At 38.8% G+C, this 16,688-nt stretch overlaps 1 protein-coding gene and 1 pseudogene across 1 annotated transcript; one reads left to right on the forward strand and one right to left on the reverse strand.

Moving 5' to 3' along the window:
- Positions 1-6,111, reverse strand: part of LOC122085844 — an 8,230-nt pseudogene extending 2,119 nt beyond the window's left edge.
- Positions 6,112-7,650: 1,539 nt separating this feature from the next.
- LOC122087630 lies at positions 7,651-15,524 on the forward strand. The gene is made up of 8 exons (XM_042656829.1): positions 7,651-8,125; positions 9,953-10,092; positions 10,243-10,342; positions 10,454-10,552; positions 11,347-11,694; positions 14,010-14,102; positions 14,200-14,406; positions 14,964-15,524. The coding sequence occupies exons 1-8, from the start codon at positions 7,790-7,792 to the stop codon at positions 15,225-15,227; spliced, it is 1,587 nt and encodes a 528-aa protein (XP_042512763.1). The 5' UTR covers positions 7,651-7,789; the 3' UTR covers positions 15,228-15,524.
- The last annotated feature ends 1,164 nt before the right edge of the window (positions 15,525-16,688 follow it).

Consider the following 16,688-nt stretch of genomic DNA (forward strand, 5'->3'; position numbering starts at 1 on the left):
CCCCCCCCCCCCACAAGGAAAAAATAAATAAATAAATAAATAAGAAGAAGAAGAAGAAGAGGGAGCAAACATCGAACTGGAGTTCCATAACTGTTGACAAACAATAGACAGAAAAAGGCCAACTTTGGCTGAATATGACCAATTCAATTTTTTTCCCTTATTCCTTTTCAACAGGCTACAATAATAAAAGTAAAACAATCTTTAATAGAAGTAGAATGAGAATGAAAGCACCAAAGCATAACATTAGTGCTAGGTTTATCTCCTTTATAAATAAACCTAGATGTATTAACAATTTAATCATAAGTACCCAACCTGAATTCTGTGAATACAGTTATTCAAATGTTATATACATACATAAATAGGAGAGTGATTTGAAAAAAAAAAAAAAAAAAAACAGAACATAACCCTGTAAACAGAGAGTAAAGGAACCATCTTAATCACCTGTGAGGTTTTGTTGCCAGTTTCTTTGGCAAACTTTGTATGCAGTGATTTTTCCCCAATGAAGAAATAGCTTGAAAAGAATATTTTAACTGAACGCTGTGGAACCAAAATTCGAAAGATAGTTCTCACATTACTCATCAAATCCCGTATCTTTTGCCATCAAAACAAGTATATGTGCAAAGCCTGGTGAAGAAACAATAATGAGATTAAGTTAAAATCTTTTAGTCAAGAATCCAGTTTCCATTGTCTCAGCCAATTAATGTATCCTTCACCAGACCCCACATCAGTGGTACATTCAGTTTGCAGCTCATGGATGAAAAACTGTTTAAGATGTGTGGAATGCATCAACCCATTTGAAGTTTGCTCAAAAGAAAGGGAAAAAAAATTTGATATGGGGTGCCAAACAACTCCATATCAAGAAAAATTTCATGAATGTGTTTCACAAGATATCAGCAACAACCTAAGACCTCTATAATCTATTACACAAATGTTACCCCAAAGAAGTGACCTAATAAAGTCAGAACTGGAAATAAAGGAATCTAACTTTGAACCATCTGTTTAAAAGTTCCATGGAACAAAAAGCAAAAATCATCTGTAGCAACTGTTCAAATTCTTGGTGGACGTGCTCACACTTGAAGGATTATTCGGTTGTCACTCCTGAACTTGCAGAAGCAATGACAGTAATGAGGTGGCGATCATTTCAAGTTGCTAATGGAGGGAGGAATTCTGAGAATCACCAAATGCAAGTACTGAATTTTCTGGATATTAAGTATTAACAGTTGGGAAATAATTTAAATAACTGAAAAAGGTGAAATTTTTCACACAAGAAAGGGGAAAACATCATTTGAGCAGACGAAACAGAAGAAAGTAAATTCAGATATTCCCAATTGCCAGAACGACCAGAAACAAGCTCAAATTGCATAATAAGGCGGAAAGATCGATTCTTTTCCCTCATTTCTTTACCTCGAGATAGCAATAGTAAATGTGAATTTCGCCGTGAATTTATCTACTATTACAGAATTCAAACTCCAATATTTATCAGAATTCAACGAAACAACTCCGGACTGGAGAAGGCTGAAAGCTCGACCTGGCGTCACCATCATTTGACACTGGAACAGGAGGGCTAGTTGAATCTATGGATGCGGAATGAAGGGTTGCTCCATTCTCGTGATCAGAGAGAAGAAGGTAAAATCTATCAGTAGCATTTCAGTGACATCGCCATCAGAGTCTGAGAGAGAAAGACGTAGAGGGTTTAGGGTTTAGGGTTTAGGGTTTGGGATTTGCTGAGGGAACCGAGGCTCAATGATAAGTCCACGCCGAGTTGGTCCGGATTTTTTAAACCCAGGCAGGCTCAACCGCAAGCCTGGTCCGGCCTATATGGGTGAGTCCATGTGTGTTGGGTTAGAGGAAAAGATGTGAATTTGAAACCAAAACTGTTTATAGAAATCGAGCCATTTACATCAAAATCACAAAATTGTTTAATAAATGATTCGGTTCAATTGCAGACCAAATTGACACTGTGAAAATTGAACCGTTTATACCGTCAAAAACTGATTTGTTTGACCCGTATAACATATAGCGATTTAATGAAATAAGGGGTTAGCTAATGTGTTTTCAATGCCTCATGCTCTTTAACTTTAGAACATTAACGATAAATTGTGTCCATTAGTAGTTTTATTTGTATTTCACTTTCTCCATGTAATATTTTATTTTGCTTAATTGTTTGTTTGTTTTAACAAAACATGATGGGTTTAATTTAGAGAGGAATTAAGGACCATATAGGTTGTCCAACTCATGTTATATAGTTATGGAGTTAAATCCCTGCTTGTTCAATGTCTCGTTTAATTTGATACAAGATTAAATTGTTTATCAACAAAAGCAAATTTCAATAAGCATGCAAATAAACTAGCAAACCGATTACTAACCGTTTAGAAACTTACGGATTAAACCGTGATCAAAACTGTTTAAACCTGAGAAACTAACACCGTTTAAAAATTGTGAAATCGAAATTGTTTAGTAAATGATTTGATTTTGATTTTAGCTAAATAAATGTGAACCAAACCGAACCAATTAACACCTTTAGTTAGAGCACAAAAAAGGAAGGAAAGTTAAACTCTCTCTCTCTCTCTCTCTCTCTCTCTCTCTCTCTCTCTCTCATATTTTTGGGTCCATGATTTTGGCTGACTTGTCTCTCTGTTCGGTTTGCTTTTTTTTGTTGTTGTTATTGTTGATGACTCATCTCTTCTTTGGGCTCTTTCATTCTTCTCATACTTCTTGTCATTGCTATTCTTTTTCTTATTATCACTAAGGCTATGTTTGATAGCCAAGAGAAGAAAAGAAAAAAAAAAGAAAAAAAGAATCTAGAAAAGACAGGAAAGGAAAAGAAAAGAAAAGAAATGAAATGATGAGAAAAAAAAAAAGTATGTATGTTTAGTTACCATTAGAAGAGAAGAAAATAAATTTTTTTATATTTTCTCATGTTTTCTTAGATTTTTGGCAAGATTTTTTTTTATTAAAAGAAAACTTCACAATTTTCAATGTAAAATTTAAAATTCAAAAATTGAATCTTCTCTAGGTTTAAGACGTACCAAGCACAAAGAGAACTTCCTAAACCAATTTTGTACTTTTTTCTTTTCTTTTCTTTTGGCAACCAAACACAACCTAAAAGAAGCACTGCTTGAAATGTACAGTGTAACAACAATGAAGGAAGGTTTCTTGACCCCTACCATGATTTAAAACCCTACCAATCAAACACAGGCGTGGCTTTTGATTTTTCCCTCTTCTTGGGATCCATTTCAGCACCTAAAAATGCAATGGAGGGAGTTGTGACTGAAGGTGTAAGTTTGGCCTTGACGGCCTTGCCCTGAGCCCAAACAAGACCTAAGCTAAGATTTCTATCTCTGAGGGAGAGTTAGGGTTGAAAACAATGACCCTGGATTAGGATTGGGCTAGACCTGGGTTGAGGCCTAGGCCTAAGACTAGCCTAGCCTAGGCTAGCCCAACCTAACTTTGATTTTAACCATGATATATATATATATATATATATATCCTTTTATTCAAAATAATGAAATCGGGGTCATTGATTCTCATGATTAAGTATCGTGAACATCTATTATTGTATTCTACTTCATAATTTTAATTGTATATTATCATTTGATCAATTGTTTTTTTTTTCCATATAAGACAGATGGCAACAACAGAGACAATCAACGTTAGCCCGGTCCTGTAAAAATTAGGACTAGTTAGAGCCAGCCCAACCTAATGAGGCTCAATTTAGAGCTAGATTAGGTTGGCATGAACCCGAAAGAATTGAGTTGGGTCTGGGTTGAGTTCAAGAAACCTAGAGTTCGACTGAGATTTTAAAAAACCCAACCCAATCTGGTCTTGTTTCACCTCTTATAGTGACATTGGAAGGGGCGGTGTAAATCTATTGTCGTTAGCATAACACTTTTCCTTCTTTCCCCCTCAAAGTAGGGATCTAAATGAATTGGATACGGATCAAATTCAGATCGGATGTGTTCGGATTTAGGTATTTTCTGACCTGATATGGATATCCCTAAGGGCCCGTTTGTTTAGAAAGTATTTGATGGGGTGGGAAAGTTGTTAACTTTTCCTAAAATCATGGTATTTTAAGTTGTTTGGTTGCAAGGGTAGGAAAATGAGCCAACAAGTATAACTTTACTGTCCGCCCACGTGGCATAATATTACTCCCACCCCATCCCTCACAAAGTCCCACCAAATCTAGAGGACTTTGCGGAATTTTCGTCGAGAAGATGTAACTGTAACATTATTTCTCTCTTAACACTATTTCTCTCTTACTTCCCTCCCCACTCCCCTTCCTCTCTCTCTGATTTCTGTCACCATTGCCCGATCATAAGCAAATCTGAAACATGAGCGCTGATCAGCAGCAACGGCAACCTCAACAGAGCTTTTGGAGTGCCAAGAGAGACCTACTGCTCCTATTTCTCTCTTGCTTCCCTTCTGACTCCCCTTCCTTTGTCTCTTTCTCTGAGATGTCTGTCACTGTTGTCCGATCATACGAAAATCTGAAACTTGAGTGCTAACCAGCAGCAACGACAACCTTGAAATTTTTCTTCAAGCAAATAGCCGATTTCGGTACTTGCATCTTCGTCATTTTGAGGCGAGATTTTAGCGTAAAATGGAAAACAAGCAAAGTGAGAAAGAGAATCCATGGAGGCCTTTGCCTTGTTTTTTTGGTTATTTTTATATATCAGAGCTCCTACTTTTGAAAAATCTGAAATGGGATTTATAAAAAAGGGTGTTATTACACAACATCGGTCATACACAACCTCCTCCGTCGATGAAAGCGGAGACCACCTCCGGCTCTTCAATGGGTTGGGAAAACCTGGAGGCCATTGTTGATTTGATCGTTTTTCCTTCCTTCCACCCAACCAAACTAGCTATGGTGGGATGCTACAGTAACCTTGCTCACTTTTCCACTCCGGTTGCTCACCCCATTAACAACTGGGACCCATGTGTTAGATACTTTCACCCCAAACTCCCCTCTAAACAAACGGGGCCTAAATGAATACGGATGAGGAATTTGAATTTTCAATTATCCGTTTACTCTCTGACTTGTGTAATATGGACCTTCCTCTCCTTAATGAATATAATTTGCTCTTAATCCATCATTCTAAGTTGTTTTAACTCTTTTCTTCATACTCTAGAACTCGTAATGTAACCAGGCAGTGACGGAACATGAATAAGATGCTCAACTCACAGGGACTAGATAGGGAACTAGTCACCTTAGGTGCGTCTAGCGGCTCCACAAGTCTAAACTCGTGTGGATGTCTCCCCAACATTGGATGAGGCTCTCCTCTCCACGTGTGATCCATGAGACATTCCCATCCCATCTTATCAACACACATTCCATCAATTCCAAGATTCAAGACAAGAAGTAGAATCAATAATCAAGATCTTGATCTTGAATCATATTACTCGCGATTCTTTCTTGTTTGTACCGATTCTTTAAGGATCTTGGGATAAATATTGACACCTGACTCATTGTACTCATGACTCGGCTTATAATTTGATAAAGAGCACTATTCTTCTTATGAGTAGAGAGTTGACAAAGTAGAACCCTTAAAATCATTAATTGATGGAAAAATTACATCCCCCTCCCCTATAGTTTCCTGAAATTACTTTTAGGTCCAAGGGTTTGAGCAATTTACCCCCCTCCCTAAAGTATGAAAGATTCTTACATTTGAGTACAATCCATTAGTGGCCGTGTGTTTGAAACTGTTATGTGGTGAAGTCACATTTCTTATACCAAAAGTACCCCCCTCGGAATAAAGTGAAGAGACTGAAAGACCCTTCACTTAAAATTAAGAAAAAGGTTTCATCGTCTTCAACCTAGCTCTCCCAGCCCTAAGTTCCTCCCCACTTTCTTCTTTTCTGATGATCTCTCCATGGTGTCTTCTCTATTTTTCTTCTAAACTAGTGGGTTTGATAGGATATGAAATGTTGGATTGGATGGAGAATGAAAACTAATAAAAAAAGGAAGCAATAATGTAGAATTTACCCATGTCCGCACGCACTCACTCTTCACTGCTTCTGTTGCAATTTGATACCTCGTCTCCCACTGCAAATGCGCCCCTTTCGAACCATGAAGCATCTCTCCCAAGCTTCCATTCGGCATGTACTCCTACAGTAACAGATTTGTGTCATTGTTCGAGACAAATCCTAGCAATCTCACGATGTTCCGGTGTCGAATCCTTCCCAAAGTCTGAATTTCAGCTCAGAAGTCATAATCGATCCTCCCACTACTCTGACCAACAAGTCACTTGATTGCAACATCCTCGCCGTCATGCATCGATCCCCGGTAAACGATCCCAGCACCTCCTTTGTTGATGATGTTCTCGATGATGTTCTCTTCTTTCAAGCATTCGGTTACGTCTTCCACTTTGAAACCAAGTTTCTGGAATGGAGTCACTTTCCAGGCCTTTGATTTGAATCGATGTAAGAGAAGAGCAGCGAGAGAGAGTGCTCGGAATCGAGCCTGTGAGATTATTATTGTTAATGTTTATCTTGGAAAGCGACTTGAGCTGGAACATCTCCGGTGGAATCTCGCCGGTAAATTGGTTTATGTCAAGGGAGAGTATTTGCAAATTGGTCAGCTTTCCGATAGCTTTAGGAATTCTCCCAATAATCACGTTGTTGGAGAGCATCAAGAGACCAAGATTTTAGCTGGAAATCTCGTCGGGGAGTTCGCCACTGAAGTGGTTGTCACTGAGTTCCAACATATTCGCCAATGGCAAGTTGAAGAACCCGGGTGGAATCGTCCCTTTTAAGAAATTCTTCGAAATTCGGATCCGAATCAACAATTTGCACTCACCGAGTTCAGTTGGAGTCGGTCCAAAGAAGAAATTTTTCATCACTATCAGCTTCTGCAACATCTTCCCGATACACAGACCTAGAGGTATCGTTCCGATGAGATGATTCGATGTTACCTCAAGGTACTTGAGCTTTCCATGGAGGCCAAGATTAATGGGAAGTTCCAAAGGGTATAATGGTCCTTTCAAATTAAGACTATCTTTATTAAAGGGATATTCAAATCTTTTGATGTATGAAAATAACAGAATATTCACACAGTCAGTGTTAAGGAAAGGGGCGTAAATCGCTCAAACCCTTAAACCCACACTTAATTTTGACAAACAGGGGAGGGGATGTAATTTTCCCTTAATTGATTATTTAATTCGATTAAATAATTATTTTTTACATAATTTAAATTTTAATCAGAATATCCTTATATCGAAATACCCAAAAAATAAAAATACGATTTTAAATTCAAATTTCCACTATCCATTTACATCCCTATCCCGAAATCTCAACCTAAAATGGTGAAGCTTTTACAATTCGGTGACGTGGGAAAAATGCATTGCCACATAAGTACACAATTCCTTCAATTTAAGGATGATTGTTACTTCCAATTTTCCACCACACAAGAACAAGAGCTCTTTTGGTTTTTTATGGAAAAGTGTATCGAAAATAAAAGGGAAAGGCACCCCATCAAGTAAGGTAACCGACGACAAATCTAACGTCACGAAATGCTAAATACGTTTACCAAAAGCTTGGGAAAGGAATACAAAAATACCAAAAGACTCGCCTTGATAGGTCGTTGTATATCTCCAAGCAGAGATGAACCCTAAAACAGATATCTAAAAGCCACCTGTCAATGCCACACGGAGAGTGCCATTTCGCGATTGTAGAATCGATTCTCTAAAACCCTCACATTTACGTCTCTCTCTCTCTCTGTCAGTCTCAGTTCAGCGGTAAATGGTTTTGATTTCACAGATGCGGAAAGCCGCCTTGTGGGGTTGTGGCGACCATGCCTTTCTTGTCGAAACCCTCCGTTGCTTTCTCCACAGATCCTCCATCTCCGCCACCGGCGCACGATAACTCCGACGGCGCAGCCGAACGCCGCCTCAGAGAGGCTGAGGAGAGGCTTAGGGAGGCGATAGAGGACTTGCAAAGGCGGCAGCGCGGCGCTAGAGGGTTCCAGCCGCCCTGTGATCATGCGGATGAGTCTTGCGTCGCCAACGCCATTGGTAACCTCTGCCAGAGCTTCCTCCTCTCGTACGGTGTGCGTGTCGGAATCGGTATCCTTCTTCGTGCTTTCAAGCTTGTTCGGGGCCAATCCTATGCTTCCCTTCTGGATCTCAAGGTAGGGTTTTATCTAAATTGTTCGTTTTTGGATTGGTACATGTGTATATGCATAATTGGAGCAGATTGATTTTGAATGCTATGGTTCAAAATTGGATACTGAGGAATAAGACAAATGTGTATGATTAGACTGTGCTATTGGATTGCCATTTCTTTTTATAATTATATATATTCTCTGAAAAATTGAAACTTGTAGCGTTCTGCATCAGAGTTATACGTGTTACTAAATTCTGATTCTCCTTTCTTCGGTAATTCAGTTGGAGTTATGAGAGAGAATCATTACAGTGTTTCACTCTGCCTTACCTGAGTTTGGATATGCACAATGTTATGGTTGCTTACTTTCTTTAGCATTGGTGGTCCCGAACCTGCATGGAAGAGGGAGGATTTAGGTAGGTCAATAGGTGATGCAAGCTTTTCCAAGGCTCATATCCACGTTTATCCTGAATTGTTGTCTAAATTTTCATGGTAACATCATGATGCTATCACTTAATAGGATCTTAGGATATTTGCTGAAAATGACACACTGCAGTGTCAATCGGAGGCACTAAAAGGTGAAAGGGAAAGCCAACAGAGCGTGTTGAGAGGACAAAAGTTGAGAACTGAGATTGATTTTGATACTGTATTTGTCCCCCAAAACTTTGAGCGCTTTTTCAGAGGGATCAGTCTTTGCGGGACAGAGGGAGTAATTAATAGTAACTTTTCTTTCTCAATTAATTTGAATATAAAGATGTAATTTCAATGATTATTCAGTTGTAGATGTCATACATTTGATTTTATCCTTTTTTAAGAATAATTATCACACATTTGAATGTTGATTAACATTGGCAGCACGGTCCTATCCTTTTTTTTTTTTTTTTTTAATGGTGAGGTCTAAGTTGCCAGTTGCCTAGGTGATAATTTGGACATAGCTGATAAGGAACTTTTGCTACTAATTTATTAGAATATTATGAATCTAGGTGGCCACCTGGGTAAACTAGGATGGTGCCTAGGTTGCTAAATGAACTTTTGTGGGTACTCGACCATTAACTTCAAGAGATTGAAATCAATGTAAAAGAGTTTCTTCTTTTTTATTTTATTTTATTTATTTATTTTTTTTTTTTTTTTTTAAGGAAAAAAAAAATTAGTGCACCTTTACAGCAACTTGAGTGCCTAAAATCACTTGAGCAGTCTCATTCCACTGCTGGAGCCCTTTCTGATGATGACATGGAAAATGATTGAAATGTGCACATGCAAAACTTAAGCCAATGCTGGATTTCATGGGATTCTTATTGAGACAAAATAAGTTACCACATAGGCATGCACTCTCTACATTGGTAAGAATCACAGTCTCCCATTGGGATCCCACTCTGTAAACCAAGAGAAAGTATATCAAATTCAGCTATTGAGCTACGCATTATCTACTTCTTCTTGAGTGCTAGAAAAGAAATGACTTAACATGTGTCTGTATTTGCTATTCCATGCAACAGAGATCCACTTATATGAATATTAATTTCTGAACATTTGAAAACCTTTGCTATTGAAGGATGAAGTAGCAATACGCTGTATTCCCAATTACCTTTCTGTGTTGGTTAGTGATCCGGTTCACTTGATTGGTTATCTTCTCATAGCTGTTGAGATTTGCAATAATTTCAGCTATTTCCTTTTTCTCTTTAGTTATTTTTTCTACATTGCTTGTTGCTCACTGTTTATGAAGAGTGACGGAATCTAATCCATGTATATTATTTATCTTAAAATAAGATTATTTTCCTTGCATGTTTCCTCTGAAAGGCTTCAGAGATATTTGAAGATCTGTCATGCTGACATTCTACATTTTTCTTTCCACTGCTAGCAACTTGTATCAGAGAAAGATTTGATAGTGAGAGAAGAAGCTTGTCGTATTGGGCTACTTTTTGGTGGTTTCACTGGATCTTATCATGCCTTGAGATGTTTGTTGAGAAAATGTAGAAAGAAAGAAACACCAGTTAATGTGTAAGTTATGCTGCACAATATGTTTTTTTTTTTTTTAATTAAGTTTTAGTTTCTAACAATTTATTACTTTTGATGCTCTTCATTTCAAACCTTAATGCATGATGGTTCCTATTCCATATTTTTGACTAGTTAAAGGGCATGATGGAGCAGAATTTTAGCAGGTTCAGTTGCCGGATTGTCTATTTTAGCCTTAGATGATTCAAGCAGGAGGCGTACCCTTGCTTTGTATCTTTTGGCTAGGCTTGCCCAGGTAAAAGAATAGTTGTTTCTTTTCCATTCAACTTTCTATCAAGCTATTGACGATGAAAGGAATTGGAACTCTGTTTCTCCATCATGCTTATGACTCTCATTGTTTCTCCAGTGTGCTTATAATTCTGCGAAGTCAAAGAACAGGTTTCACCTTTGGGGAAGCCATTGGAAACATGGCGATTCATTGTTGTTTGCTTTAGCGTGTGCCCAGGTAACACAAAGCTCAAGCACGTATTAGTTTGGCTGTAAGTAAAAAATATATCTAAACTAATGCATGTCTTTCAATTGTTCAAATATGAATGAATGTTCTATTCAAATTATAAATCATGTTTTCACCTTTTTAAATACTACCATATCCTACTCATCTCAAAAGAAAAGTCAGGTATGCATGATTGTTCAGAAATGTGCCCCGTTATGCATTTTCTTCCACTTATTTTTGCTGTATATTTTCTGCCATTATAGATTTCCTTCATCTTTCCTAGCAGCAAGTATATATTTCTTTCAAGCTCCTGATTCACTAGCAGTCTGGAGAAAGATATCTTTCTGCAACTTTTTCTGTCTGATTTATTGGTTGCTATTATTTGGAGATGATTACAATATACCCAGAGCTAATTAATGGTGCATCAGCTATTAACTGTTCCAGCATACCCTTCTTTCCTGGCTGTTTATCTTGGGAAGTTCCACAACCCACAAGTCCAGTAGATTGGAGTTTCTAGAGAAACTAAAGATGTTGACCTAATAGTTTTAAACTGATAATGTTGTGATTGAAAGGTTAATCTAATCCTATTGGCTTTCTTTTTTCTCCCCCTCCTGCATCCAATAAAGAAGACTATCTTTTGTTTTCCTCAAAATTTTCCTTGTTTTCCTCATTAGTAGCTTACCTACTTCCTTCAATGTATAAGAGTGTTCCATGAAGACATTTATACAAATAAATTGATCTTATAACTTATTTTTGGTAATTTCATTCTCCCTTTTGTGAATAACATTTGGCTGTTTTATTTTCAGGTTATGTATGCCTTTGTAATGCGTCCTGAGAGCTTGCCGAAGTCATATCAAGATTTTATTCAGAAGACTGGGCCAGTTGCAGCACCTGTTTACAAGGCTGTAAGGGATAGCTGTCGAGGTGGCCCTGTGGATGTTGTTGCTCTGTCAGCTTACTTATCAAAGACAAAGGGATCTAGTTCAGTAAAGATGGAGGAGTTTCCATCTATAATTTCTTGTTCTATAATACACCCAGACTCAAATTCGTGTTTAGCTCACAATGCTAATGCAGCATCTGCGACCTTCAGAAAAACATTTCCCCTATACTTCTCTTTGACTTTTGTACCTTTTGTTGTTCTTCACTTACAAAAGGTACTCCACTGCTCTCAGATGGCTGGACCTTTGATTATTTTTTATTTTCTCCATTTATAATGCCTTCACTTGATTTAGGAAAGTAGGCCAAATGTCTGAATCCCCCCCCCCTTATTTGCCCCTCCCAGACCCTGCAGTAGCGGGAGCCTCGTGCACTGGGTTGCTCTTTTATATATATATATATATATATATATTTTATATATGGAATCCCCGCTGCTCCGTTCGCCTTCCCCTCATTCCCCCGGATGAGTGACTCCAATCAACGGAAATAAGCTTGAAACAGCCGGGCAACTACTACTCTCATGTTAGGCAGAAGCGGAGGATTGAGAGGCGGAGGGATCAGTCTACTATTGTTCTGCTGGGAGAGGGGGAAAGGTAGGCGGGTTGAAGAAGGAAAGAGGTAAGGGATCTTTACTGCTCTTAAAGCCAAAAGCCTTAGAGAACCTAAAGGAAAGCAATATATATATATATATATATATCATACTTTCTTATAGCCCCATTCTTTTTGAAGTGCACAGACCAGGTTCCTATAGAAAAGAAATGCGAACGGAGAGAAGATGATGGATTGCGAAAGAACACCATAGAGGCTATCTGGATTTCTGTAGGATTTCGACACCATAGACTCATAGAGAATATCTGGATTTCTGTGGGATTTAGACACTGGTTTGGGTAATTCATATGGCTTAGGTTTGGCTTTAGTCGCAGAAGTGTGTGTGCACCTTAGGGTTCTCTAATTCCAAACGCAAGGTGGAAGCAGAAATCAGAAGCATAAGACAGAGCTGTACAGTGTTGCTAAACTTTCTTCAAACTCTAGACATAGGTTCATACTGAGAATTAAATGTGTATAGGTGTCATCAAGTTGCCTGATTCTGAATGCAAAAGCATGGGTAAGTGGTGACTGCATCTAGGGCTTCTCTGTAGCATTTTATACTGCTTCCTTTTTCTCTTTCTCATGCAAATATGCAATGTTTTCCTATACATTTAAAGATTAAGATTCCTTCTAAAACAACCAATCAGCATCAAGTGATTTGCTTACTTGTAATTATTTAGTCACTATTGTGCAATCCATTAAATACTTTCCTGTGTCAGCATGGATCCTCTTTCAAGTTTTCCATCAATTTTTCTAGTGTTTATCATATGATGAAAAAAGAAAAAAATAGAAGAAAGAGAGTGTTTCATATGATTGGGTTGGTTATTCCTGGGATTTCCATATCAACTTGGGGTTTTAAAATCTGGTAAGTCCCTATTGTAGGGTGAAGTTTTGCAGATTATATGCTAAATCTAGAAGTCTAGGACACAAGACATAAGAATTCTAGTCTGTGAAGGATGGGGGAAAGAGAGATGGATAGTGTTGTACTAATATTTGGATCAATCAGGGTGAAAAGATGATTCTAAACTGAGATTAGAAATTAGGCCTATCAGGGTTTTAACTGGGGGGATCTAGTGCTAGGTTTAAGTTGAGTGGGTAGTGGGTACTGCAGTAGTGGCTCAGGATTAGCTTTTTTGGGGTATAATGAATGGAAGTATGATGCTGAAATAGAGTTTCTTATAGTGCCAATCATGAAGTTTAGGATAACTGCATGAAGAGAACAAGCTATAGAAATGAAAAAGAAATGATGACAGTTGGAGAAGGAGAATGGTATCACATTGGGAGGAGACAGCAGGAGAATAATCCAGGATCCAATCAGACCCACTCTGATGATTTGTGTAGTTGTATGTTGGATCATTTTGAATGAACTCGCATTCTTAAACAGTTTTAGGGTGAAGCAGCTATCTGAACTATTGGAGTTGATATACCTTAGTTTAGATTGATTTGTTGCCTGACTTCTTCATATTCATCATATGTGCTCCTGACTCCTCTACGTGAGAGTGCTGCCATTTTATTGGATTTCTGGAAAATGTTAGATTGGAATTCATTTATGTAAAAACATTATCAGCAATGATGAAAATTAGGTTTAACTTGAAAGGATGCAGAGGATGTGGATGTGGATGTGAAGTGAGGAGATGAATCTCCATGCAATTGTACCTTCTTTAGTTACGTGATGCCTTTATCTTCAATTTTAAGTGTTGCACACTGCATAGAATATACTTGTGTTGTCATGTGTTTTAGCCAGATGGAATGTTATGTATTTTCTCAATACCTTAAAGCTTGTAACTTGATGACTGCTACGTGTATTTTCAATCTCTTGACTTGTATTGCTCAAGTTGTAATGAGTAGAAATATTTTAGAACATTCCTTGTATTAGAGAATTGTTACATCCATTTTAGGTAGCTGCACCCTGAAACTGATTCTGTTTAACATGATGCCCCATTAGTTTATGGGGTCTCCTGCTCGTACCTGCTGGAATGCTTTTAAAGGTGCTGTTCGATCAACAGCATTTTTGTCTGCTTTTGTTGGAATCTTTCAGGTAATTGTGGCTTGTCTTTATGGAGTTCTTTGTCTTGATGGAGTTCTTTGTCTTGATGTCTTCGTTGTCCTAACATTGAAACTTTTGGGTGATGCAGGGGGTCATATGTTTACACAGAAAGGTGGCAACAAAGGACCACAAACTTGTATACTGGGCAGCTGGTGGAATTGCTGCCCTTTCTGTCCTATTGGAGAAGAAAGCCAGACGTGCGGAATTGGCTCTATATGTTCTTCCGCGAGCTGGAGATTCTTTGTGGTATATATTAGTGAATCGACATTTGCTGCCACATATAAAAAATGCTGAGGTATCTTACTAGTTACGATCTTGTCAAGATATATTGCTTCCTTGACAACATGAATTTGTTTTCTGAAATACTTAAGAAACTGCTTTACTTGGTCAAACTGATTGCTTTCTTCTGGGGTGAAAAATAATAAAAAGAGAAATCAAGGAAAAAGCCGAACAAATTTACGTTGGGTCTGAGAAGTAGATTAGGGTTACTAGGAATGTTGCTGGCTTCCTTGGTGTCCAACGATAGTTTCTCTGCTTAGACTACTGCAGCTTGATTTTCATTGATAATGAATCGTAGAGTTGTTCGAAAGCTTGGGATCTTCCTTGGCAAACATGTGGATTAATAGTCTGGTCCAAGGGGGCAGTGTCTTAGATCATGATTGGCCTGGGCCTGGGATGAAAATTGAAATGTATCTTCGCTTTATTACTTGTACTATTTACAACTCCATCTAGTTTTGTCAATTCTATGGAATAGACTGCTGAAACTGTTGTCTGATTTAGATTGAACAAAAACAATCAATCTTATGTGACAGTTTGGTACATTTCTAATTTATGGCTTCCTAAATTTGACAGGTGGCTTTATTCTGTATGTGCATGGGAGGAATCATGTATTTTCTAGAGTATGAGCCAGATACCATGGCCCCACTCCTCAGGGGTCTGATACGTCGCTTCCTTGCAAGCAGGATGAGCAATCCAGTCTCAGGCTCTAGCCGTAATACATCATACTCGTATCTACAAACTATTGATACCATTAAGAAACCAAAATTAGGAGAGACCCCTGATGCTGGTACTTCAGCTTCGGAGAAGTATAATCTTGAAGCCATACCTGGACTTTAAGCTTGCCATCTGAGCTATTGAACAGGGTGGGGTTTTGTGCTTTACTCATTTCTGATTTATTATCATATACCGGGGCTAGAAATTTTCCTCCATTTATTGAAACCCAGAATCTGGGATTGTTATTGGTCAATTAATTTTTTCACCAACAGATCCAAAATGAATTAAGGTCTTTTTTTTTTCAGGCCTCTATAGATCAAGTCCTCTCCTCTTGCCCTGGATGTATTTTACTGAAGGAGGTTTTGTGGATAAAAGTGTTTCCAAAATAGTGGAATAATAATCTTTTATGGATTTGGAGTAGACCTTGATCTTTTATTTATTATTATTATTATTATTATTATTATTATTATTATTATTTTGGGTGGGCGTGGGGGTGAAATAATCAGTATATGGAAAGTACTATAACCAAAATTGAGCTCAAGGGTCCAAGTCAATAAATCTACTGAATTTTGAGAGGAACTGTTAGGATGGCAGCTCTCTAGAGTGATGTTCAAGCCTTCTCCCTCTTCCTCTGCACTTTTTTCTTCCCCTCCTTCCCTTCTTCTTCTTCATTTTCTCCTTCTTCGGTCGCATGAGTCTGGGAAATCCCTTTTCTTCCTCTTTTGCTTCTTCTTCTACTTCTTTGGTCTCTCATGTTCGGGAAGGTCACGATCCACCCAAGCCACCTCCCCCTTCCTTCCTCTCCCATCTCTGATCTGATGTTGGTCTTGCCATGATCCCTGATCCTCCTTGCTGGATTCATTGGCTCCTTCTTCTGCTGGCGAACTCTGGCTTGTTGTTACTCTTCTAGGAGTTGCTGCTTGTTTTGAGCAAAGTTTTGTTGCCATCAGTTGCTCCGACCTGCTCCCAAAATGACTCGTTGGCTCCTCCCCACCTCAGCCGATGCTTGATGGGTCTGCCGGCGCTCATCCTTGAGTTGCGATGTTCGAGTGTGCTTTAGTGGCTGACCTTGCTATTCTCTCCTCCCCCCTCTCCTCTTGTTCCATGGCAGACCAACAGTGTACCGGTGACTTTGGCATGCTCTCCGCAAGGCTTGCAACCCGCAAGGTTGTCAGTTTTGCATGGCTGACAGTTGCCTTGCCGACGCCTTCCGAAAGGCCCGCATCCCCTTCGTGGCTGTCACCTTAGTGAGGTCAGATTCTCTCTTGTCAGCGGTCCCGCAAGGCCTGCTCCCCGTCGTTGTGCCTGCCTTTTCTGCCAGAATCCCGATTCACTTCTTGACAGCTGGAAGAAGTTGTGATGAGACCTGTTGGTAGGGTTTGGTGGAACCCTACCTCCATTTTTCCTAGTCTGCCCCTCCTCCCCCTTTGGGCTTCTGGGTTCCTATTCAACCCATGTGGGCTTTTGAATTGTAAGTTGTTGGGCTTTAGGTTCTTGTTTTCGGCCTTGTGGGCCTTGTGTAGTTTTAGATAAAGACGTGTCTTCCACTCATCAAGCCCACTTAGCCTTGATTGCTGTCCTTTT

This window comes from Macadamia integrifolia, chromosome 8 (assembly GCF_013358625.1).
Source record: "Macadamia integrifolia cultivar HAES 741 chromosome 8, SCU_Mint_v3, whole genome shotgun sequence".
Lineage (NCBI taxonomy): Eukaryota > Viridiplantae > Streptophyta > Magnoliopsida > Proteales > Proteaceae > Macadamia > Macadamia integrifolia.